Below are 18,768 nucleotides of genomic sequence, written 5' to 3'. Positions count from 1 at the left end.
AAACCATCGTTTGCTAGGAAAGCACCACCAATAAGTGTGGATTACAGTACATGGCCTCTTGGCAACTATCAGTTTACGTAAGTTCCCTGGCCAAAGGAAGCATTGTTTTTCTTTGTGCTTTTAGAAGCTCTAAAACAGAATTTCCAAGCTGTCTATGCAGCATAAAGCTGCCTTGTATCACACCTACTCCAACCCGAATATGTGCGAACAATTATCTTGGAGCAGTATCTGCTGTTTAGCTCCAGCTCAAATACCTTCTGTAACTCTGTCCAGAAACACTGCGAGTCTCAACAAGACAAAGAACATTTTGGCATAATATATTTAACACTTTTAGACATGTTTATGAACAATATTTACAGTGTTTCTGGCAATGCCCAACCAAGAAAAGAATAAAATACATTCCTCATTCAGCAGCTTCATTTCAGTTAACTCAACCTGCCCTGCTTGCAGGTTTATTTCTTCTATTACTGCATTTCACATTACCAGTATGATCTTGACTGTATCAGAGGATCCTGAGCATGCCATTTCCAAAAAACTCTTATTTTGCAAATACATGGAAAAAACAGGAGACTTCACCATGTTGGTGAGAAATGATGCAAGGATCTTCAACATATCTTTGGCTCAAGAATCTTTGTCTAACTTCAGTTTCAGTTACATCTATAAGCAGAAGGCACACACACACACACAAAATGCTTTCTCTGCTCAAATCTACAGGCAAATCAACAGCCTCTTGTTAAGGCAGCTGAACAAAGTGTGCGAGGAACAGGTTATGAACATGCTTTGCCTGACAAGGTGCAGTTCAGCGAGATCTACACTGTCTGCACAAACCCCAAAACTAAAAGCTGAGGACCACGAACCAAAAACATGAATGGGTGATGAGAGAAGTTTTCTGTGCAGAACCCAGGACTGAATTTGTGCTTTACCGTAAGGACCGACAAGGCACCATGATGACTGAGTCTAAGGTTTTGCTAACTCCTGGGAGAAATCCAAGTCACAAAATAACCCCTTAGAACCACATGCTGCAAAGGACAAACAGCATTTGCGTGCCAAGGAACAACTGAACTATAAACGCGTGTCACTTGTCAACAGAACATTAACCAAAAATGTGTTGTAATTAATCCAGAGACCACTATAATTAACTACAACTTTATATTAATTAGTTAGATCTTTTAAGATATAGGAAGCTAAGCTTGTGCAAAAGAATATTTCCTTTTATCTATAAAATAAGCTGAGTTCCCTACAGAAAGGGAAGTCTACAGTGTTAGCAAAACACAGAGAAAATTAGATGTTACTCATAGCTCAGAACACATCCATGCTATAGTCAATAGGCTGAACCCCTCTGTTAGTACAGGTGAAACTGAACCTTCAAGAACTCTGTCACCATCAGTAGAATGAAGGCCGATCTCACTACAAACACTCTTTTATTTATCTCTATTTATATACAACTTTTGAGTTAACAGGCATCCAAGACTCATTCAGTGAGAAAGACAACCCCCCTTTTAATCCCTGCATTAGTATAAGCAGCTAGGAGGCAGCTTGACTAGTTCAGTTATTCTTTCTCAGAATTAGGAACAAAAAAAAGAATGAAGAACAGCTTGATCAACAGACAGGCTAAGGCTTCCCAGCTATCGTACACGGACATACAGAATCAGCACTGAGCCCATAAACAAATACAGCAGGAAAAACCTCATATTTACCTTCAACCTTAAATTCTTCCAGAGCTTGAGAACAGAAACTGGAATTTACATATATAAATCCCCCTCGGATTTCTGAATCCTCCCACTTTCTGAATATTGTAGCAACTTTGTCCTCAAGACTGTTTGAAGAATACTCAATTTAAGTAAGGGGCACAGGGAGGAACAAAACTAACATTTGTTAACTTACGTTGAATGTGAATGAACTGCTTTGGTTGCTTAAACTCTCCTTTATACAAACGATTATAATAGTTGACATTGCTCTCCGCTTCAGGGACTGGGATAACCATGCTTTCTTTCTTTTCTCTGAAAACTTGTTGTGCTGAGATAGCCCGTTGCAAATGATGTTCCTGCAAGAGGAAAATTTAAGAGTTTGTTTATTTAGATATCAGTACATAGAAGTGCATATAAAGACAGACATCCTTTTCTCCTAGTGTTGTCCTGGTGTTCTACAGGAGACACAGATAAAAGAGTTGAGGCTTTCCTGTATTTTAGAGGACAGCAGGATGCTTGCTTCCAGCTTAGAGACAGGAGAAGACATCTTCTCCATCATTTAGTATACAGTGTGGTTCCTAACTGATAGCGATCTTAGAGCTCCAGTGAATGTAAGGCAGGATTACAAACAGATGAAAAGAGCCCTTTGTTCAGACACTAGCATACCCCTTCTACCAGACTGGGAAAAAGTCAAACATCCAAACTAAACAAAATAGCCTCAGTAGAATATTAGGGCTGGTATTAGTCAAACCCATCAAAATCTGTCATAATTTATGCAAGATCAGTTAACAGATGCATAGTGAGTACTTTAAAATATTGTAAACAACAGATTCAAATCAAAAGTAAAGCTCATTTCATCATTCCTGTCTACCCAGCAATTCTTACCTGCTTGCTTTCTTCAGAAGTTCAGCTAGTTAAGAGCAACAGAAAGAGCAGTCGCCACAGAACAACACTCGAAAAGGACAGACTCCCTGAGCAGGTATCGCTTTGTTTTATTCTTACAGGACACAAGTCACAATTTCTACAGAATCATTTCAAGGGAAATAAGGGTCACAATAATCGCTCCCCCCCGGCTGCCCCTCTCCTCGGGCCAGAGGCTGGCAGCTCTGCAGCGCATGTGTTTGCTTCAGAGCCCCCAGTGCACTCTGCTCATTTAAACCACGACAGAAATGTCTCGTGCTAGGATTCCACATGGCAAAGCTGGCACATGCTGCCTTCTGTGTGACCAGTAAATAGTGGTTGTCTTCACCAGGACGAGATCTAAGATCACTATGCCCATTCACTTGGGACAGTTAAGACATGAGTTGCCCATCGTGCAAGTCGAACACAGAGCAAGCAAACCGCAGCCTCCCAGTGGATTAGCTACTAGTCTCTAGTGGAATCAAGAACCTGAAAGTTTCCGTCTCCTTTCACTGTTCTCCTCCACCACGGTGTTCTTGCCTTCAGCTTCCAAAATTTTAGGGGAGAGAGGATGAAACAGCAGAATATGAATCTGAAGTGGAAGCTCAGCTCTGTCACAGACCTATGCAACCTCGCCTTGCCCATTCTAGGGGCTTCAGGTTATATCCTCTGGCCATTCCCAAACCCCTGACTGCTGGATAAAGTCTTTGTTCTGAACAGGAAAGAAAAAACAAAAGACTTCGCTACTCTATCTCCTCCTTCGGTTTTCTGGGGTGTTTCTCCCCACGATTAATACCAGTGACTGTCCTGCCTCGGGCAGCAGCACCACAAGCAGGAGAACCAGCAGCCATGGGAGTCTTGCACACAGAGTTTCTGTGCTACACACTTGGCGAAATCTCTCAAGAACAGGATTTCTTCCTCTTTAATTCTACAGAACATTATTTAAAAAGGGGGATTAAATTAAAGCAAATCTTTAAAAATATGTAAATGATATTTAACAAACTACATCCTCTTAAATATTAAGATCTAGCAGAAACGCAAATAATGCAATTTTTGCAAAATTAGAATATAACAAATCAGTGACTGGAAGAGCAGCTTGGGGAATCTCCTGTAGCAGATGAAGCAACATTAAATCAAACTATCAGGCTCCCAAGTGAACACTATTGGAATTAAGACAAGCATGCAATCAAATATCTGGTGTGATCTGCTTGAGTTACTATATACTGAGTAAATCTGTCACTCCACCATTAAAATGTGTCTTAGAGAGCTTCACAGCACTGAGTAGGTAATTCAACTAAAATAAAATGTGTTTCATTACTGTATTGCTTTCAAGGGCTGTCCCTAGAGCTGTCTCTTCACAATTACCACCACAGTACACAGAGTATCACAAATGCTGTTCGGAAGGACTCATGGAGGTTATCTGTCCAGCTCCCACTGAAGACTATGATCTCCAACACTAGATAGGTCAGCCACAACTTGAACAAGTCCTGAAAATCCCCAGTTTACACAGCCCCTCTAAGTAACCAGTTTCAGTAAGGTACAAACCCTCTTCTGCCAGAGGTAACAAGAGCAGCTCCTTCTCCTCAGGGTCTAAGCTAGGATCTAAGCTTTTAGCCACTCTGGCAGCCCACTGACATCATCTTCCAGCTTCTCAACATCTTTGAGAAACCTGGAGAAAGCAGAGTAACAGGAACAAGCATCCCAAGAGCAGGCTCAGCACTGACTCAGGAGGAGCACTGTCCCTTGCACATACTGATGCACAGCATCATTATTCTGTCCCAGGTACAGAAGTTGTGCACTTGAAATTCAGCTTTGAATGTTTCAGCTGGGCCAGTCCTCAAGTTTCTCAGCATCCACAAAGACAGATGCTCCACTGTCAGCAAACCAACCACTCCTCCTGTAGGATCATCAACAAATTTGCTGAAGATGGACTCTCTACATGGCCAACCTACCAAAACTGACCAACTTACACATTCCTACCACTTCCCCAAAATGAAACAAAGCCAGACGTTCTTCCAGAACGGGATTAAGTAACTTGTAGAGAATCCACACTGGTCCACAGTGGCCTCAGTAATGAATGGGTGAACAATGTTTAACTTGCAGAAGTAGTGAAGGAGGACACACACCAACCAAAATTCAAAACACCTTTTAGCTCCATAGCCTATTAAACAGTACAGATGTGTAATTCAGATCCTCAGCTTTTGTGACACTGTTAGTGAGCATATACACAGTTCCCAAGGAAAATCTGACAGTAAGTGTTAGCACTCACTTTACTATAAAAAGCCTTCAAGCATAACAAAGCTTTCAAACAGACAAGTCTTAACAGTATTACTGTCACTCAAACAGCAGAGCTTCAAGAGACAGATAAGCCATGTAACTGTTAAAATGAGGGAAAAATATTTCTGCTGAAAATGAAGTTAAATAAAAATTCTAACTCCTGAAACAGTTCTGTTTAAACAAACACTGAGGAGAAAGTCGGTCTAATCAAATGGCTTTATTAAACCTGTAAAAGGTTTTATAGAGATAAATGTAGTAACTGGTATACCAATACACCTTTTTGCCTATTTTTCACCTTTTTGTATGGTTTTGAAAGACATACACTGTATTTTAACTTGTACTTCGTTCTGAAACAGGAGAGATAAAAAGATCTCATATAAAATAACTGAACCCTAGAGGAAACACTGAGGGCAGCAAACAGAACACGCTGCCATGGGAATAAAAAGGAGTACCTGTCAGAGAGTTATTACCCGCTAATTCCTTAGAAGGCACAGCCAAACCTTTCTCACTAGTATGACTGAAAACTCCCAAACAAATACAGCTTAGACAGTCCTATCGCTTCAACTAACAGTAGAACAGAATTACAAGTATCTAAATGTTTATTATATGTAATTCTGCTGCTTTAGCCTATCTATGCATTAAAACAAGATCACTCTCCAAGTGAAAGATGCATCTCTCTAGATGCACTTCAGCCATGCAGGGACCTTCACTGCACAGTAACCATACTGCCAGCAGTTCACAGCAAGCTGCTCAAGTCACTGTCTCTATATAATCTGTGTATTTTCCTCAGCGCTGCCCGTCCTGCCGAGCGGCACAGCGGAGCACCCGGCGCCCAGCAGTCTCACAGCACCACCTGCGCAGCCCCAACCCAAAGGACCTGACAGCCTTTCACAACAGGCTTGACAGAGAGCAAGCGGCAGCTTCGGTCCAGAACCAGACCCGAAATCGCACCTCTGAACCCACGCTGAGACACTGCAATCCTTGCTTTAATTTTTCCCCAGAAGGGGTGGGAAAAAAAAAGTCCTGCAAGACTGGTACCTAAAAATACATAGCTTTGGTTGCACAGGTTCAGAATCAGGCTCAAAGGCCGAATCAGAGCAAAGTACTGTCAATGCTATGTTCTTACATCCCAGGAATACCACAGGTTCATGTTCTTCCTAATGTTGTATCTGGGAGTTTCTTCACCGTGAAAGACAGTTCAATAGTAATAAGCCAACAGGTAACATTCTGCTAAAGACTGTTTTTGTTAAGCTTTAAGGGAAACAGTGATCACTTGGATCCCAAAGACCAGTTTGTTTTTTTCCTCACCCTTTAAGTTCCCTGTTGCCACCCCTCCTAGTGCTTTCTCTGAAATAGTTTAGCGTACTTTAAATAAATGTGTTCGTTTTTTGGATGAGCATGTTCGGAGATGCCTATGGTTGAATACCACCCTCAAAGTGAAAAGCTGATCACTGCTTTAATTATGAAATTGTAATGAGGAATTCTGTGTTGGATAGACACCCTGGAAGACAAAGCTTTAGGGCTAAACTTATCTGTTCCCTTCTTTGTTCCTACAAATGACATCATACAAGCAATGCTACAACTCTTTAAAAGGTTACTTCAGCACTTCTATTCACTCACTAGTATTTCTGTTTACCCTGGGAGATAGTAACTAATGAAACATGTTACAGTTCACTGTAAGAAAATAATTTCCTCTTTGCCAGCCCTTTCACTGCAGAGCTTCAGACCACACCATTTACATATTTGCGATGCTGCAGACCGTAATGAAAGAAATGGCTTGACTGACGTTACCAAGACTTAAGGGAAACAAAACATACCACAGCAGAGTTAAAATCAACTCTCTTAATGAGACAGATGGCATTAACTCTACAGCACTGCTGTAAGGAAGATGGAAAAGTGAATTTAAACAGCTTTACCTACTCAAAAGCAGCTATTTCTAGGCCAACCTAGGGCCAACCTTCCAGCCTACCTGCAATCAAGAACTAAACTAAAGTGAAGAACACAAGGAAAACTTACTAAAGCCTAGAGAACCTATTTGCTTAACATTCTATTCTAATTAGGAAATAGAAATTAACTGACTCGTTATATTTAATAAGGAGATTCAGAAGGAAAAAGTATAGAATTTTAATATGAAATGCGCAGGGTCATCTTGCAAAGTCTCAACCACAGGTCATAACTCTTGTTGACAACACTTGGAGAAAAAAGTGCATGAAGCTCTAAAGCTCCTTTGATCCAAAGCCTCCCACCTTCTAAAACCACAGCCCTATTATCTGCACCCTTTTTGCAAAACCCTACCCATGTCTTTGTAAAGACTTTTGGTTTTTTATAAAGATTTCCATGACAAAAGCGTAAACTCAAGCACCATCTTTTGTTTTCTTCCCTGGTTAACCCTTTCAATCCTTCACTGCCACAAAAAAACACAGCCAATGGATATTTATCCTCCTCAGTGCAGAAAGAGTTGGGTATTTTCTATCAAGAAGGATTCATTCTTTTCCAATTGATTTTGAAAAGCAAGTATTTTAGTAAGCTAACAAAGCCGATCACATATTAATTTCTATCGATCCAGCAGAGAAATAATCTGTTCAGTAATCAGATCTGTTTCCTCTTTCTACACAGTGTCCTCTTAAAGGTTCTATTAGTTGTGAAGTAACACAGAGAGCTGGGCAAACAACAAAAATTCACATATTGAGTCCAAACAGACGCAGCCAAAGCAAAGCTGCTTTACAGCACTGAAACGCCTCTTGGTTCCCCTATGGGTTTCTGCCTCTCCATGGAAAGAAGCTCAAGAAAGCCCAGAAGCAGCAGAAGGTCCCATGTTACCTCCTTACCAGCAGAAAGGGCTCACGGAACCACTTCTCACTTTCACTTTTGGTCATATCATGTTTTTCCAATTCGATATCCCCACCCTTTTTTTTTTTTTAATAATCACAAGAACCACTTGCCACACACTTCTGTACGGCCTTCTGTACTGCTGGATGATGACTACAGGCCAAAAAAAAAGTACTAATGGTAGGTTGCTCTTACAGACAACTCAACAGAGGCAGCAGCAAAGTGAAACAAATTGTACCACTCTGCCCTAAAAATTCACATAAGTCCCTGGAATGGGTAAGATTTCTATTATTTTACTACTCTAAAGTCACTCCGTTAGTTCAGAAATGAGTGAACTAATATGTCAACAGAAAAAAATTAAAACCACCAACTTTTCTGTAACTTTCTTCCCTTTTCCAGTTCTTAAACACTGTAATTTCAGAAAGCAATGCTCATTCTATCTAAAAAGCAAAGACAGTAATTCTGTGAATACTTTACACATAAAAAATCTCGATTACAGACAAACCAGCTGAGCGTTCTCTCCACAATGCTAATGGAGGCTGCAACAATACAACACAAGGGCCACCAAACACCTGAGCCCACAGCCTTGGCTGACACTTTGTGTCTTCATTGGGGCTGCGTATCTAAATGAAAAAAAATCCAATATGGACCAAATAAAATGCCAAAAAAAATCCTTCATTTCCTCTCTGTCAGCCTGACTAAAGCCAATTTAAAGCACCACAAAGCAACTACAGCAGTAATTGGCCCGTGAGACACTGATGGAAGTAGAAGGGAAGGGAGATGACCAGGGATTACCACAATCATTTCTGTGTTTCTTTAGTTAACCTGGCAAAATAAAAGACAAACTTTTCTAAACAAGTTTAATGCAAAAAAAGCAAGCAATGCAACTTCAATCATCCTGTGTAATAATGGACATGAAACAACTGTGAGACTTCCCAAATATTACCCTAGTGAGCGGGACAGTGGTCATGCATCAGAGCATGGACAATCATTCCTAGAAATAATGACTGTTCGCTATTTATGAACATATTGTCACAAAACTGTCACTGTTTATGAAAAGTCAAAAAAATCCTAATCACTATATTCTATATTTTAAAGCTACATTTAATGATACAAGTTTCCAGTCTGCCACAACTTGACTATAAATGAGTTACTAAAACCAGAATTATTGTTATAGTATAACAATTAAATGGAATAATTAAAAATTCCTTTTGGAAAGGCTGAATACGGTATTGATGAGAAGTGTGTGTTCCCTGGAAAGCAGGACCATTTTTCCCCCCAGACTCCTTTCCATAACCATAGGACAAAACTATTACAAGTCCTGTAACATCTACTCAAAAGACATAGAAAGCTGTTCATCTAGCTCCTTGGGATACGTTTGTATCACTCACCATATAATAACTGCAACCTCAGATGGAAAAGATTGTTGACAAACTGCATCTGAGGAATAACTTTTTATTTTCTTAACAGTTTGCTTCAATTAGCACAACTGGATTTTCCCAGGTCAGACAAACAGGGATGGAAAGGTATACACCTACATAGGTAAATCCTTTCTCTTGTTTTTCCTGTAATTAACCCCACAATGTATTTTAAAAGGCTGAGATTCCACAACGACTAGCTTTCCTCTTTATTAAATACAGTAGTACACACAGAATCTGAACTCAGTTTAACTCCCAGCTCCAGGCATCAAAACCTCTATGCGACCACAAGTCACAAAACTCCTTCCAGAAGAGGGGAGAAGAGTCACCAGGAGGGAAGACACTGGAAATGCTCCCAGAGAAGCTGGTACCAGTTCCCCACAGGACCTGTCTCCCTGTGGGGAGGCCACAAAGAGCTGGGAAAGGCAACACAGTGGTGTGAGATGGTAGAGATGTGCACCTCCCAACAACTTCAGCACTGCACAGACCGCACCTGAAGCCACTCAAGAGCCCCACGGGGCTGAGACATCAGAGGTTACTTGCTCTATGACATTTGTTAGCAAAGAAACTCTGTTACCTTAATATTAAAGGTCTGGTCTTTCACACCACCAGTTCTCACCCGTGCCACCCAGGTGAAGTGGGGTTTCCTTTTGTTGGTGCTAAAGGCTGGTTGGTTACACAGACCAAGAGGTGTGAACACACACAGCGGCTTAAATGGAAGACATGCACTAAAAATAAGTTCCTGTGGTCACAGCAGAACTTAGTGGCTTAGCACTGAAGTTACCAAGAGCCTGGGTACCAAATGAGCCCCTTAGTGTCACCTTCATCAGCGATGCGATTTCCAGAAAGTCTGAGGTGTAACTTTTAGAAGCAGTTGCTCACAGTCCCTCCCGCGCTCTCACTGCCCTACTCATTGAACCTGCTGACTTCTGTGTAACATTTTCTTCCCAGGAGAGAGATCCAAAGTTGTTATTATGGATTTTTACTTAACCGAGGCACACACAGCAATACCAGGGAATTTGTATTGCGTAGACTTTTTAAAACAAATGTCCTCACCAAAATGATGAACTCTGGAGTGCTGAAGACCTGACAAATGAAACAGAAATCCATCATATTATACTAAAAAAAGATACAAGAAATTGGCCCTAAAGGTAGGACAACTTAGAAAATGGGGGGGCTTTGTTCTTTTTGTTTGAGAATCAGGTGTGGTAATCTCAGCTTTTACCTTAAAGGATTAGGCATTTCATTGGTGTCATGTATTAATCACAATTAGAATAGCACCAAAATAAGTTAGGAAAAGTAAGAACTCAGGTTGTTTGGTTTTTTTTCCTGCAGACTTCTGCTCCCTTATATTTAAAGGACTTCTGTTATGGACACTGACAGTATTCTAATCCAGCACTTTCAGTCACTGTATATGGTGATTATCACGTATTAACAAGTACAAATTTGCAAAACGGATTAAAATAAAAACTTTAAAATAGTATATTCCAAAATACTTCAACTTTTTTTAACTCAGAAACAGTCAACATTAAACATGAAATTATGACAGTCTATAATGATATTACTTTTAGTTTCATTTTCTCTACTTCTTACTCTTTTTCATACAGAGTAATTCAGATGTGGTTCAGTTCTTCACTAATCACACAAATTTCAGTTTTACAGTTAACCTTCACCACCAATGGCTTTTGCAACACCTAAGATTTAACTGCAATTTTGTTTATGTCCATTTAAATGTGTTATTTATCTCTTTAAAAGTTGAACAGTTAGAATGATAAATAGGCTAAGGCATAACCGTCCAAATAAGTATAAACAAGGCACAGCTTTGTTGGCAAAATAAATGACAAATAACGTTCTGAATGCCTAGCATCAAACAAAATTATCTTTCTTACGAGAAATAATTAAAACCAAGATTAATATAGGCAGATCTAAGGTCTGTTGATCTACATTATTCACACGAGACATATCAACTGATCCCAAATTGTCCAAAGCTGACTACTGCTCCATTTTGCCAAGCAGGAGCAATATGAAATCTGGCACCACGGAATTCAAAGCACAACTGAAGCTGCCCAAGGCATTTCTTTCCAAGGTTTTCTTAAACTGAAGGAAAAGGAAAACCCGCTACCCCCATCTGTGATGTTCCAGAGCTGAGCGACAGAGAACAGAGAGGTGGATTGCAAAACGTTCTCCTCATCTTTCACCACAGTTACAGCTCAGCTGAGGAACCTACCCATCAGGGAAAGTTCCTGCCTGACTCCCAATTAACGTAACTCTCAATTAACATCCCTGCAGATACCATTGTTCTCTGCCATGGACCCAAACAAGTTAGCACAGATTTAATGGCCTGGTGTTAACTGACCCCATGCACGCAACTCTAGCCTGCAGCAAAAATGCACCTTTATCTAAATGAAGTGTGGTTTTAAGATATGGCTGAACCCATCTAACCTCAGGATGACACCAAAGGCAGGGCAGTCTCACACTTCTGCATTCCCAACTCTTCTAACCCACATGCTCCTGCCACTTCTCAGCTTCCCCATGGAGGGTTTTCTTCTTCCCCATGCCCCTCCAGTGCCCCTCAGTACTCCAACCCTACTCGCTGCAGACCACGGTTAGTCCACATCAGCCGCTATCTTGAAAACACGCTCCAATATAAACTACTTGATATTTGTCACAGGTTAAGCCTATCCTCATAAGCAGTCATTTTGGGTTAGCTGGTAGGTGTGATGAGCCCTAAGAAATTGGTAAATCTTGAGACTTAAGAGCCAATCTTTGCATTGTTTAACTTCAACCACATCAATACAGCCAGAACTAATTAAAACAAAAGCTACTCAGTTTAACAGTTCACTATGCTCAGCTACTCTGACATTTAGATGGGGTTCACATTTTCATCCCACTCAAGCCAGCACAATCCAACCTGCTTGGTGTTCAGTCTGATATACCATTACCAAATGGGACATTAAAAGCACCAGCACTGGGCTGAAAGGAAGTTTCTGACAGCCACAAAAATACTTTGCAGGTGAAAGCACAGGAAGGACAGAGGATCACAGCTGAAAACAGAAATAATGGAGGGGAAGTAGGCACTTGTGAGGAACATCACTGCAAAGGGAAGGAGAAAAATGCAGGACCTGAAGGCAGGGGAAGAGGTCTCATAAACAGAACTGAAGTTTAAAATTCCATGAATAAAGATTACAACACAGCATTATAACACCTACTACCAAACACACTTCAGTAATCGCAGCAGTCTCCAAACGTACCCAAAATATGTAAATAAACAAAGATGAACTCAAACTGAGAAATAAATTTCCACTGGAAATTACATTTCCCCAACACACAAGCCAGTTGATTCTAATCAAACAAACCCCATTTCTTTCCTAAGGAAAGTCTGCTGTCTTGATTTCACTTGGCTTTACACGGAAGTAAAATCTTTTCAGTTTCTTACTTAAACTTTCATTAGGCCTTTTTGAGGGATTTTTGTTGTACAGACTATTTTCACAGTTTAAACTAAAGTTATCCTCTGTTGACCTTTTATTTTACACACTGGTGTCCTGGCTTCTCCTCTGTTCTACAAAGCCCCTCATTTATAAGAAACCTTGAGGGTTCAACCACAGGTTATGAACTCACATCCAACATAAAAATCTCAAGTCAGAACAGATTCTGACCACATGGGAAGTCATTTATGCACACTGATGTTTTTAAACCTAAACCTGAGTGCACCAGACAGTACCAGGTATTTCTGATCAAGAGTTTAACTAAGTCCTCACACATTTGATAAGGGTTGCTCTGGAGGGTTGCCTCACCCTTCAGTGGACCTTTTCTGTGCAAGTTTGGAACATTTCATTGCATTTTTATAGCACCTTCCTAAAAGTCATGGGTGTTGACAGCACAACAAACATCAGAACTTCATCTCTCTCTAAAAGAAAATACCATCATCATCATGAAATTTAAGCTAACTGTTGTTTTAAGGCACCTACTGTTTAACAGTATCATTCAGTATGAATAATTATTGCTAAATTGGGACTAAAAGAAAAAAGAAATCCATTCATGCTATGAAAACAACTATCTGTAACATTTTCACATACAAAATCAACCTTAAAAGACTTATGCTTCCCAAAAAGATGTGATGATGTGCCTGGAGTGGAGGGGGGGAGACTCTGAACTGCAAACCCTGATTTCATTGCAGAGAACAAGCTGGTAGCACTCCACACAATTCCAGGATGTAGAATATGTATCAAACAAGACTAACTCCCTCTGTGTTGACAACTACCTGTAATATGTAAAAAACTCCACTAATCTCCTTATACAAAAATGACACTATCAGTTAATGCAATGTATTTTAAAAAAAGCATATAATCTGTAAAATGTGTACCATTTTGATGACAGGGGCAAAAGCAGAGCACCCCTAAAGTCCCCAGCCAATGTCAATGTGTTTATGCTCACATGTGCAGGACAAAGCCCCTCCAAGAGAAGATTAAGTGATTATTATTCGATCTGATGCACAGAAATCACAAAAAAAACAAGCCTGGGCACAAGAATATGTACAAAAAAACGTGAAAGTAGGACTGGGTCATAAACTTTAAAAAGAGAAGTAAGCATTGCCATAACATTAATTATATCTCTGAGTGTATGTATATATTTCAAATTCCTCCTGATTTAAGTATTCTAGTTCACTGTATCAGCAAACATATTAAGCGTGTTACACCATATCAGAAAAAAATTCCAAACAAAAAAAATCTACAACTTGCGCAAAGTCGATGGTTCCTGCTTTAAAAGGAGAATGAATATGCTGCTTCAGAAGCATCAGGAGCTCCAGGATGCCTGGAAAGCCAGATGCTGAACACCTGGAGTTCCCAGGGTTACAACACAGACCAATGAATGGAAGGATAGACGGAGTATGAACAGAAGGGAAAGGAAGAAAAAAAGTTTCTTCACTTTAACTACCTCTAGCCTGTCAAAATACTCAAAATTGAACATAATATTTAATGATCAGTGAAAGAGCATCCTGAGGTGATCACTCAAGGACTGAGAATGGAAGTCACTTCTCATTCATCCTCTGTCAGCATTCTAATCACATTAAACCATGTCCTTAACTCGCTATCCGTGCACTTCTTCCTCTATAACCTCCACCTTGTCATGTGCTGTCAAGCTGAGCTGTAAATGAATGTATATTCAAACAGGAATTTGGAGACGAACGTTCAGACAACTTTGACCCGGCAATCTAGGTATCATCAATTACCACCATGCTTTTAGCTTCCTAACAACACAAGTAAATTTACTTCTGAAAGCCTTTAGCCTGCATTTGCTTCATTATTGAGCAGGAGTTCTTCCCCTACAAAGTGCAACTCAGCAATGCCTAGTAACACATATTCTAATTAAAACCACATATTTATGCGAAGAGAAACAAAACCAGGGCTTATCTATTCTGCAACTCTTCCCCCTTCTAGCCAAAACAATTCATTAGCATTAGAAAATAAACTCTCACTCATCAGAAAAAAGAATATATACAAAGTGTCCCTGCTCAGTTTTTGAAGCTCTCAAAAGGACATTAAGCTTTTGCTTCATAGTAATTTCTCTCTTACATGAGTTAAAAACAAACAAACCCAGACAGTTTTCTTCCTCAGGCTTAATTTAGAGTAAATTAAAAGCACCTTCTAACATAAACATGCTACAGACCAGAAGCCTAATTCCTTCACAGCTGGAATCTCCAGGTGAGGGAAATGAGTTGTTGATTTGGAAAATGCTATAAGTGGATATCTATCTCTAAGATACTTATAGAATTAGTTCCAGAATATTCATCAAGATCAAATAAAAAGTCAAATAAAGATGCTTCTATGTTCCAAACAATAGTACTAGTGGGGGGAAAAAAAAAAAAACACAAAACCACACCACAAACCCACAAACCAAACATTAAAAACAAAAGGACCAAAAGCTGCACTTTTGTATATACAAAATATCAACCATGAACAAAGCAAATCACATGCCTGTACTAGCGAAACCACATTGTAAAGAACAGGTCAGACAGACATGTCAATCTTAATCGTTTTCAATCTTGCAAATCTGTAAATACCTAGTTATTTTCAGCGAAAGTCAGCCCTGGAAGATGCTCTGTGAGCCCAGGACAGGCTGTACTACAAGAGGCTTCACCCAGGGCAGCACAGCGGGGGACGCGGGTACCCGGGCAGAGAAACAGGCTTTGTGTCTCTGTACGGCAAACGGGAATCGTCAGCTACCCTGATGCTTCAAACATCTCTCGCAAGATGCACCCCTGGCCAAAGCCTGGCTAAAAAAAGCCCTTGAGACTCTCAAGTAATTGAGATGTCAGAAATGAAAATGTAGATCTCACTTTCCCCCTGCAAAAGTCCCTTTCAGAATACATCAAATTGATCGTAACAATACTTGCTATGAATAAAAGCTGTTTAAATATTTCTCAAATATTTAAGTACTGTCATCTACGACAACCCTTCCTAGAAGGGTGTTGTATACCACTACCATAAAAATTTACATTAAAGAATTATTTGTGCAACACTGAGAAGACGGCTACTCCGTGAATGAAACTGTCACTACCGGCAATAATCTAAACAATCTACTAACAGTTCGGTTTATAATCTCGTCTGGTTGATGTATCTAGCACTATGCTTATGTATTGCTTCAATGACCATTTCATTTTGAGACTATTACATAATATATCAAATATAGCCACATTTCAGGGCAGAGGAAATAAGCCTCGTTCTTACAGAAAAGCAACATTCTAGTACAACACTAAAGCAGTTTTATTGAAGTATAAATCTGATCTCCACAATCAGCTAAGCAGTCCACAAGTAGCTTGCTTGAACCCTTAAAGCAATTTTCCATTTCCAACAAGTTTATTAGTTTATTTAAAACATGATTTATCAAAATAACACAATCATTTTTAAAGTCAAGCCATATTTTATAAACATTAAATGCAAACACAGCACGGTAGACTTCAAAGACTGAGAAAAACCAAATTACTCTCCAAGACTGTTTAGTTAGTACCACAGTGCTGTTCCTGTTAAATATGCTCCCGGATTCTAGCAGAAATTTAGTCTTTGGGTAGCACTGAAAGTTTTGATCACAGGGTATTACACATTGTAAAAAAAAAGGGGGGGAAATATAATAATAATAATAATAATAATAATAATAATAATAATAATAATAATAATAATAGAGGGGTAAGACAGCAGACTCCTTTTAATATCAACAATCAAGTGAGAAAAACCTATCAGAACAGCACGGAGCCTCCTCTGACAGCTGAACCCTCGGAAAAGCCAATCCCCAGCATCGAGGTTTGGCTGAGGCGGAGACACAGATTCATTGAAGAAATTCTTGAGGGTGCATCCACTATGGGCTCTGCACACAAGCACAGACACATCAGGTGACAGCCCCTGTCTGAGCCGCGTACAGCCTGTGTCTGAGCCGTACACAACCCTAAGGAGCACGGGAGTCGATGTCTAAAGGTCAGTAAGACAAAACTGCACATTTAAATGACACCAGAACTCCGTGCAAGCATCTTCAAAGTGCTGCTTGTCAAAAACCCCAGAAACTTATCTTAAGCGGACAAAAGCTTTCCCCCTCCCTATAACGCTACAAGAAGAACAAGCATCACATATCTATTTTTAACAAGCGCTGGTTTATTTAGAAACCGTATTATTAACGCTTAGAAGCCTAATGCTTAATGCAACTCGACCAGCCGATACATCTGACATTTGATGTGCACCACGCAGCGCAAAACATCTACTTTGGAGAAGCACGAGCAGCACACGGACTCGCTGCAAGTGCCGAGAATCTCCCACAGCGCAGGAACGAGCTCTACGGATGGATCCCTGCGGGTCCTTTCCCACTCGTGACACTCAATGATTCTACGAGGCGAAGCCACTCGCAAACACGGGGACAAGCTGGAGTTCAGCGCAAAGCGCAGTTCAAAAGCTCGCAGCGGGGAGAGACCGGGCAAAACACCGCTGGTGGCTGCAGCCTTGTGGCTGTGACAGCGACATTCGGCGCGTCCCGTTCGCTGTCGCTCGGGCGCTCCGGGCCCCGCCGGTTCCCGCCCGCTCCACGCAGAGCGAACCGGCGGCAAACACACTCTGCGCCAACTGCGCCCGCCCGCTCATTCAGAGACGCGCCTTGCGCTTTCCTCCTCCTTACGCTGGCGTAAAGGCCTCCCCCCCTCCGCTCCCTCCCTCCACCGCCACTAATCAAAACACTCGCGAGTCGGGACGCAAAGAAGATGGCGGAGCAGGGCCCGCTTACGGCGCCGGACAGCAGTTTACGCTGCGCTCTTTGCGCAGGGCCCCGTCGGAACCGTGCAGCGCCGCGGTGGGGAGCGTGCGTAGTGCGCTTGGTGAATGCCGATGGCCTATTTCCCGTGAGGGGAGGGGGGTGTCTGATAAACAATGGTGCCCCCCCTGCGCGGCTCCCTTACCGATTCCTCCTCTTTCTCCATCCCCGTGGGCATCTGCGGCACAGCCCGGTTGATGGAGACGCAGTCGTTGAGGTCGGGCATGTCCTTGCCGCGGTAGATGGGCAGCGGTTTGGCGGCGTCTAGCGCCCGGGCTCGGAAGGAGAGTTTGCTCATTGTCTCCCCCTCACAATAACACCCCGGGGCCGGGCGGGCGGGGGGGCCTTCAGTGCGGCCTCGCCGCCGCCTTCCAGCCGCTCCCGCACCCGGCCCGCACCACCATGGAGGGTCCCGCCGCCCCGGAACAGCTCTCCGCGGGGCCGCCCGTAGCTCACAGCGCACGCCCCGCAGCCCTAGATCCGCGCCGGGCTCGCTCGATCCGCTCCCTGCGCCATGGCAAACATGGCGGACATTAACCAAAGCGGCCAGCGATCCCGGCAGCCACCGCGAGAGCTCGGGCGGGGGGGGCGGCCGGCGGGAGGAGGGAGGAGAGAGAGGGGCAGCCGCGCTGCGCGCGCAGCCGAGGGCGGGCGGCTGAGGGGCCGGCGGGGCCGCGGCGGCCGAGGCGGGTCGGGGCTGAGGGGGGAGCCGCCGTCTCCCCACCGCGGGCGGAGTCACCGGGAGCGAGCGGAGAAAGTGGCGCCGGGGCGGGTAGCGGCTGCGAGCGCCGTCCCCGGCCAGTACCGGCCGGCCCGGGGCCGCTGACAGAGCCCGAGGGTCCCCCCGCGGCAGGGGCGGGAGGCCCGTGTGGTGATGGAGGGACGGAGCCCGCAGCCCCGTGCTCCGTCACCGGCTGTGCTGACACCAACACGTTTTAGCAATAAAAACAGCCGGCGAGAGAAGGTAACTTCGGTTAGTGTCAGGAGGATGGAGCCAGGCTCTGTGACAACCAATGGTAGGACAAGGGGCAATGGGTACAAACTGGAACACAAGAGGTTCCACTTAAATTTGAGAAGAAACTTCTTCCCAGTGAAGGTGCCAAAGCCTGGCCCAGGCTGCCCAGGGAGGTTGTGGAGTCTCCTTCTCTGCAGACATTCCAACCCCTGGACACCTTCCTGTGTAACCTCATCTGGGTGTTCCTGCTCCATGGGGGGATTGCACTGGATGAGCTTTCCAGGGCCCTTCCAACCCCTGACATTCTGGGATTCTGTGATTCAGTTATTGTTACAAACACAACACTTCAGAAACAAACTCATGTTTTTTTAGTCAAGCATGGTGCTCTTTCTGCATGGACTGAGTGTCAAAG

The 18,768-nt window shown here is 42.5% G+C and overlaps 1 protein-coding gene across 1 annotated transcript in view; it reads right to left on the bottom strand.

Annotated features, from left to right (window-relative positions):
- Positions 1–17,953, bottom strand: part of EPC2 (enhancer of polycomb homolog 2) — a 44,969-nt gene extending 27,016 nt beyond the window's left edge. Inside the window, exons 1-2 of the mRNA XM_082057247.1 lie at positions 17,547–17,953; positions 1,885–2,044 (exon numbers count right to left, since the gene is read on the bottom strand). Coding sequence (XP_081913373.1) covers positions 1,885–2,044; positions 17,547–17,699 — 313 coding nt within the window. The 5' untranslated portion in view covers positions 17,700–17,953. The remainder of the gene's footprint in view (positions 1–1,884; positions 2,045–17,546) is intronic.
- Between the last annotated feature and the right edge of the window lie 815 nt (positions 17,954–18,768).

Source organism: Streptopelia decaocto (assembly GCF_964273445.1).
Source record: "Streptopelia decaocto genome assembly, chromosome: 6".
Classification (NCBI taxonomy): domain Eukaryota; kingdom Metazoa; phylum Chordata; class Aves; order Columbiformes; family Columbidae; genus Streptopelia; species Streptopelia decaocto.
Note: the sequence above shows the minus strand (reverse complement) of the source record. Positions and strands in the feature narration are given on the sequence as shown.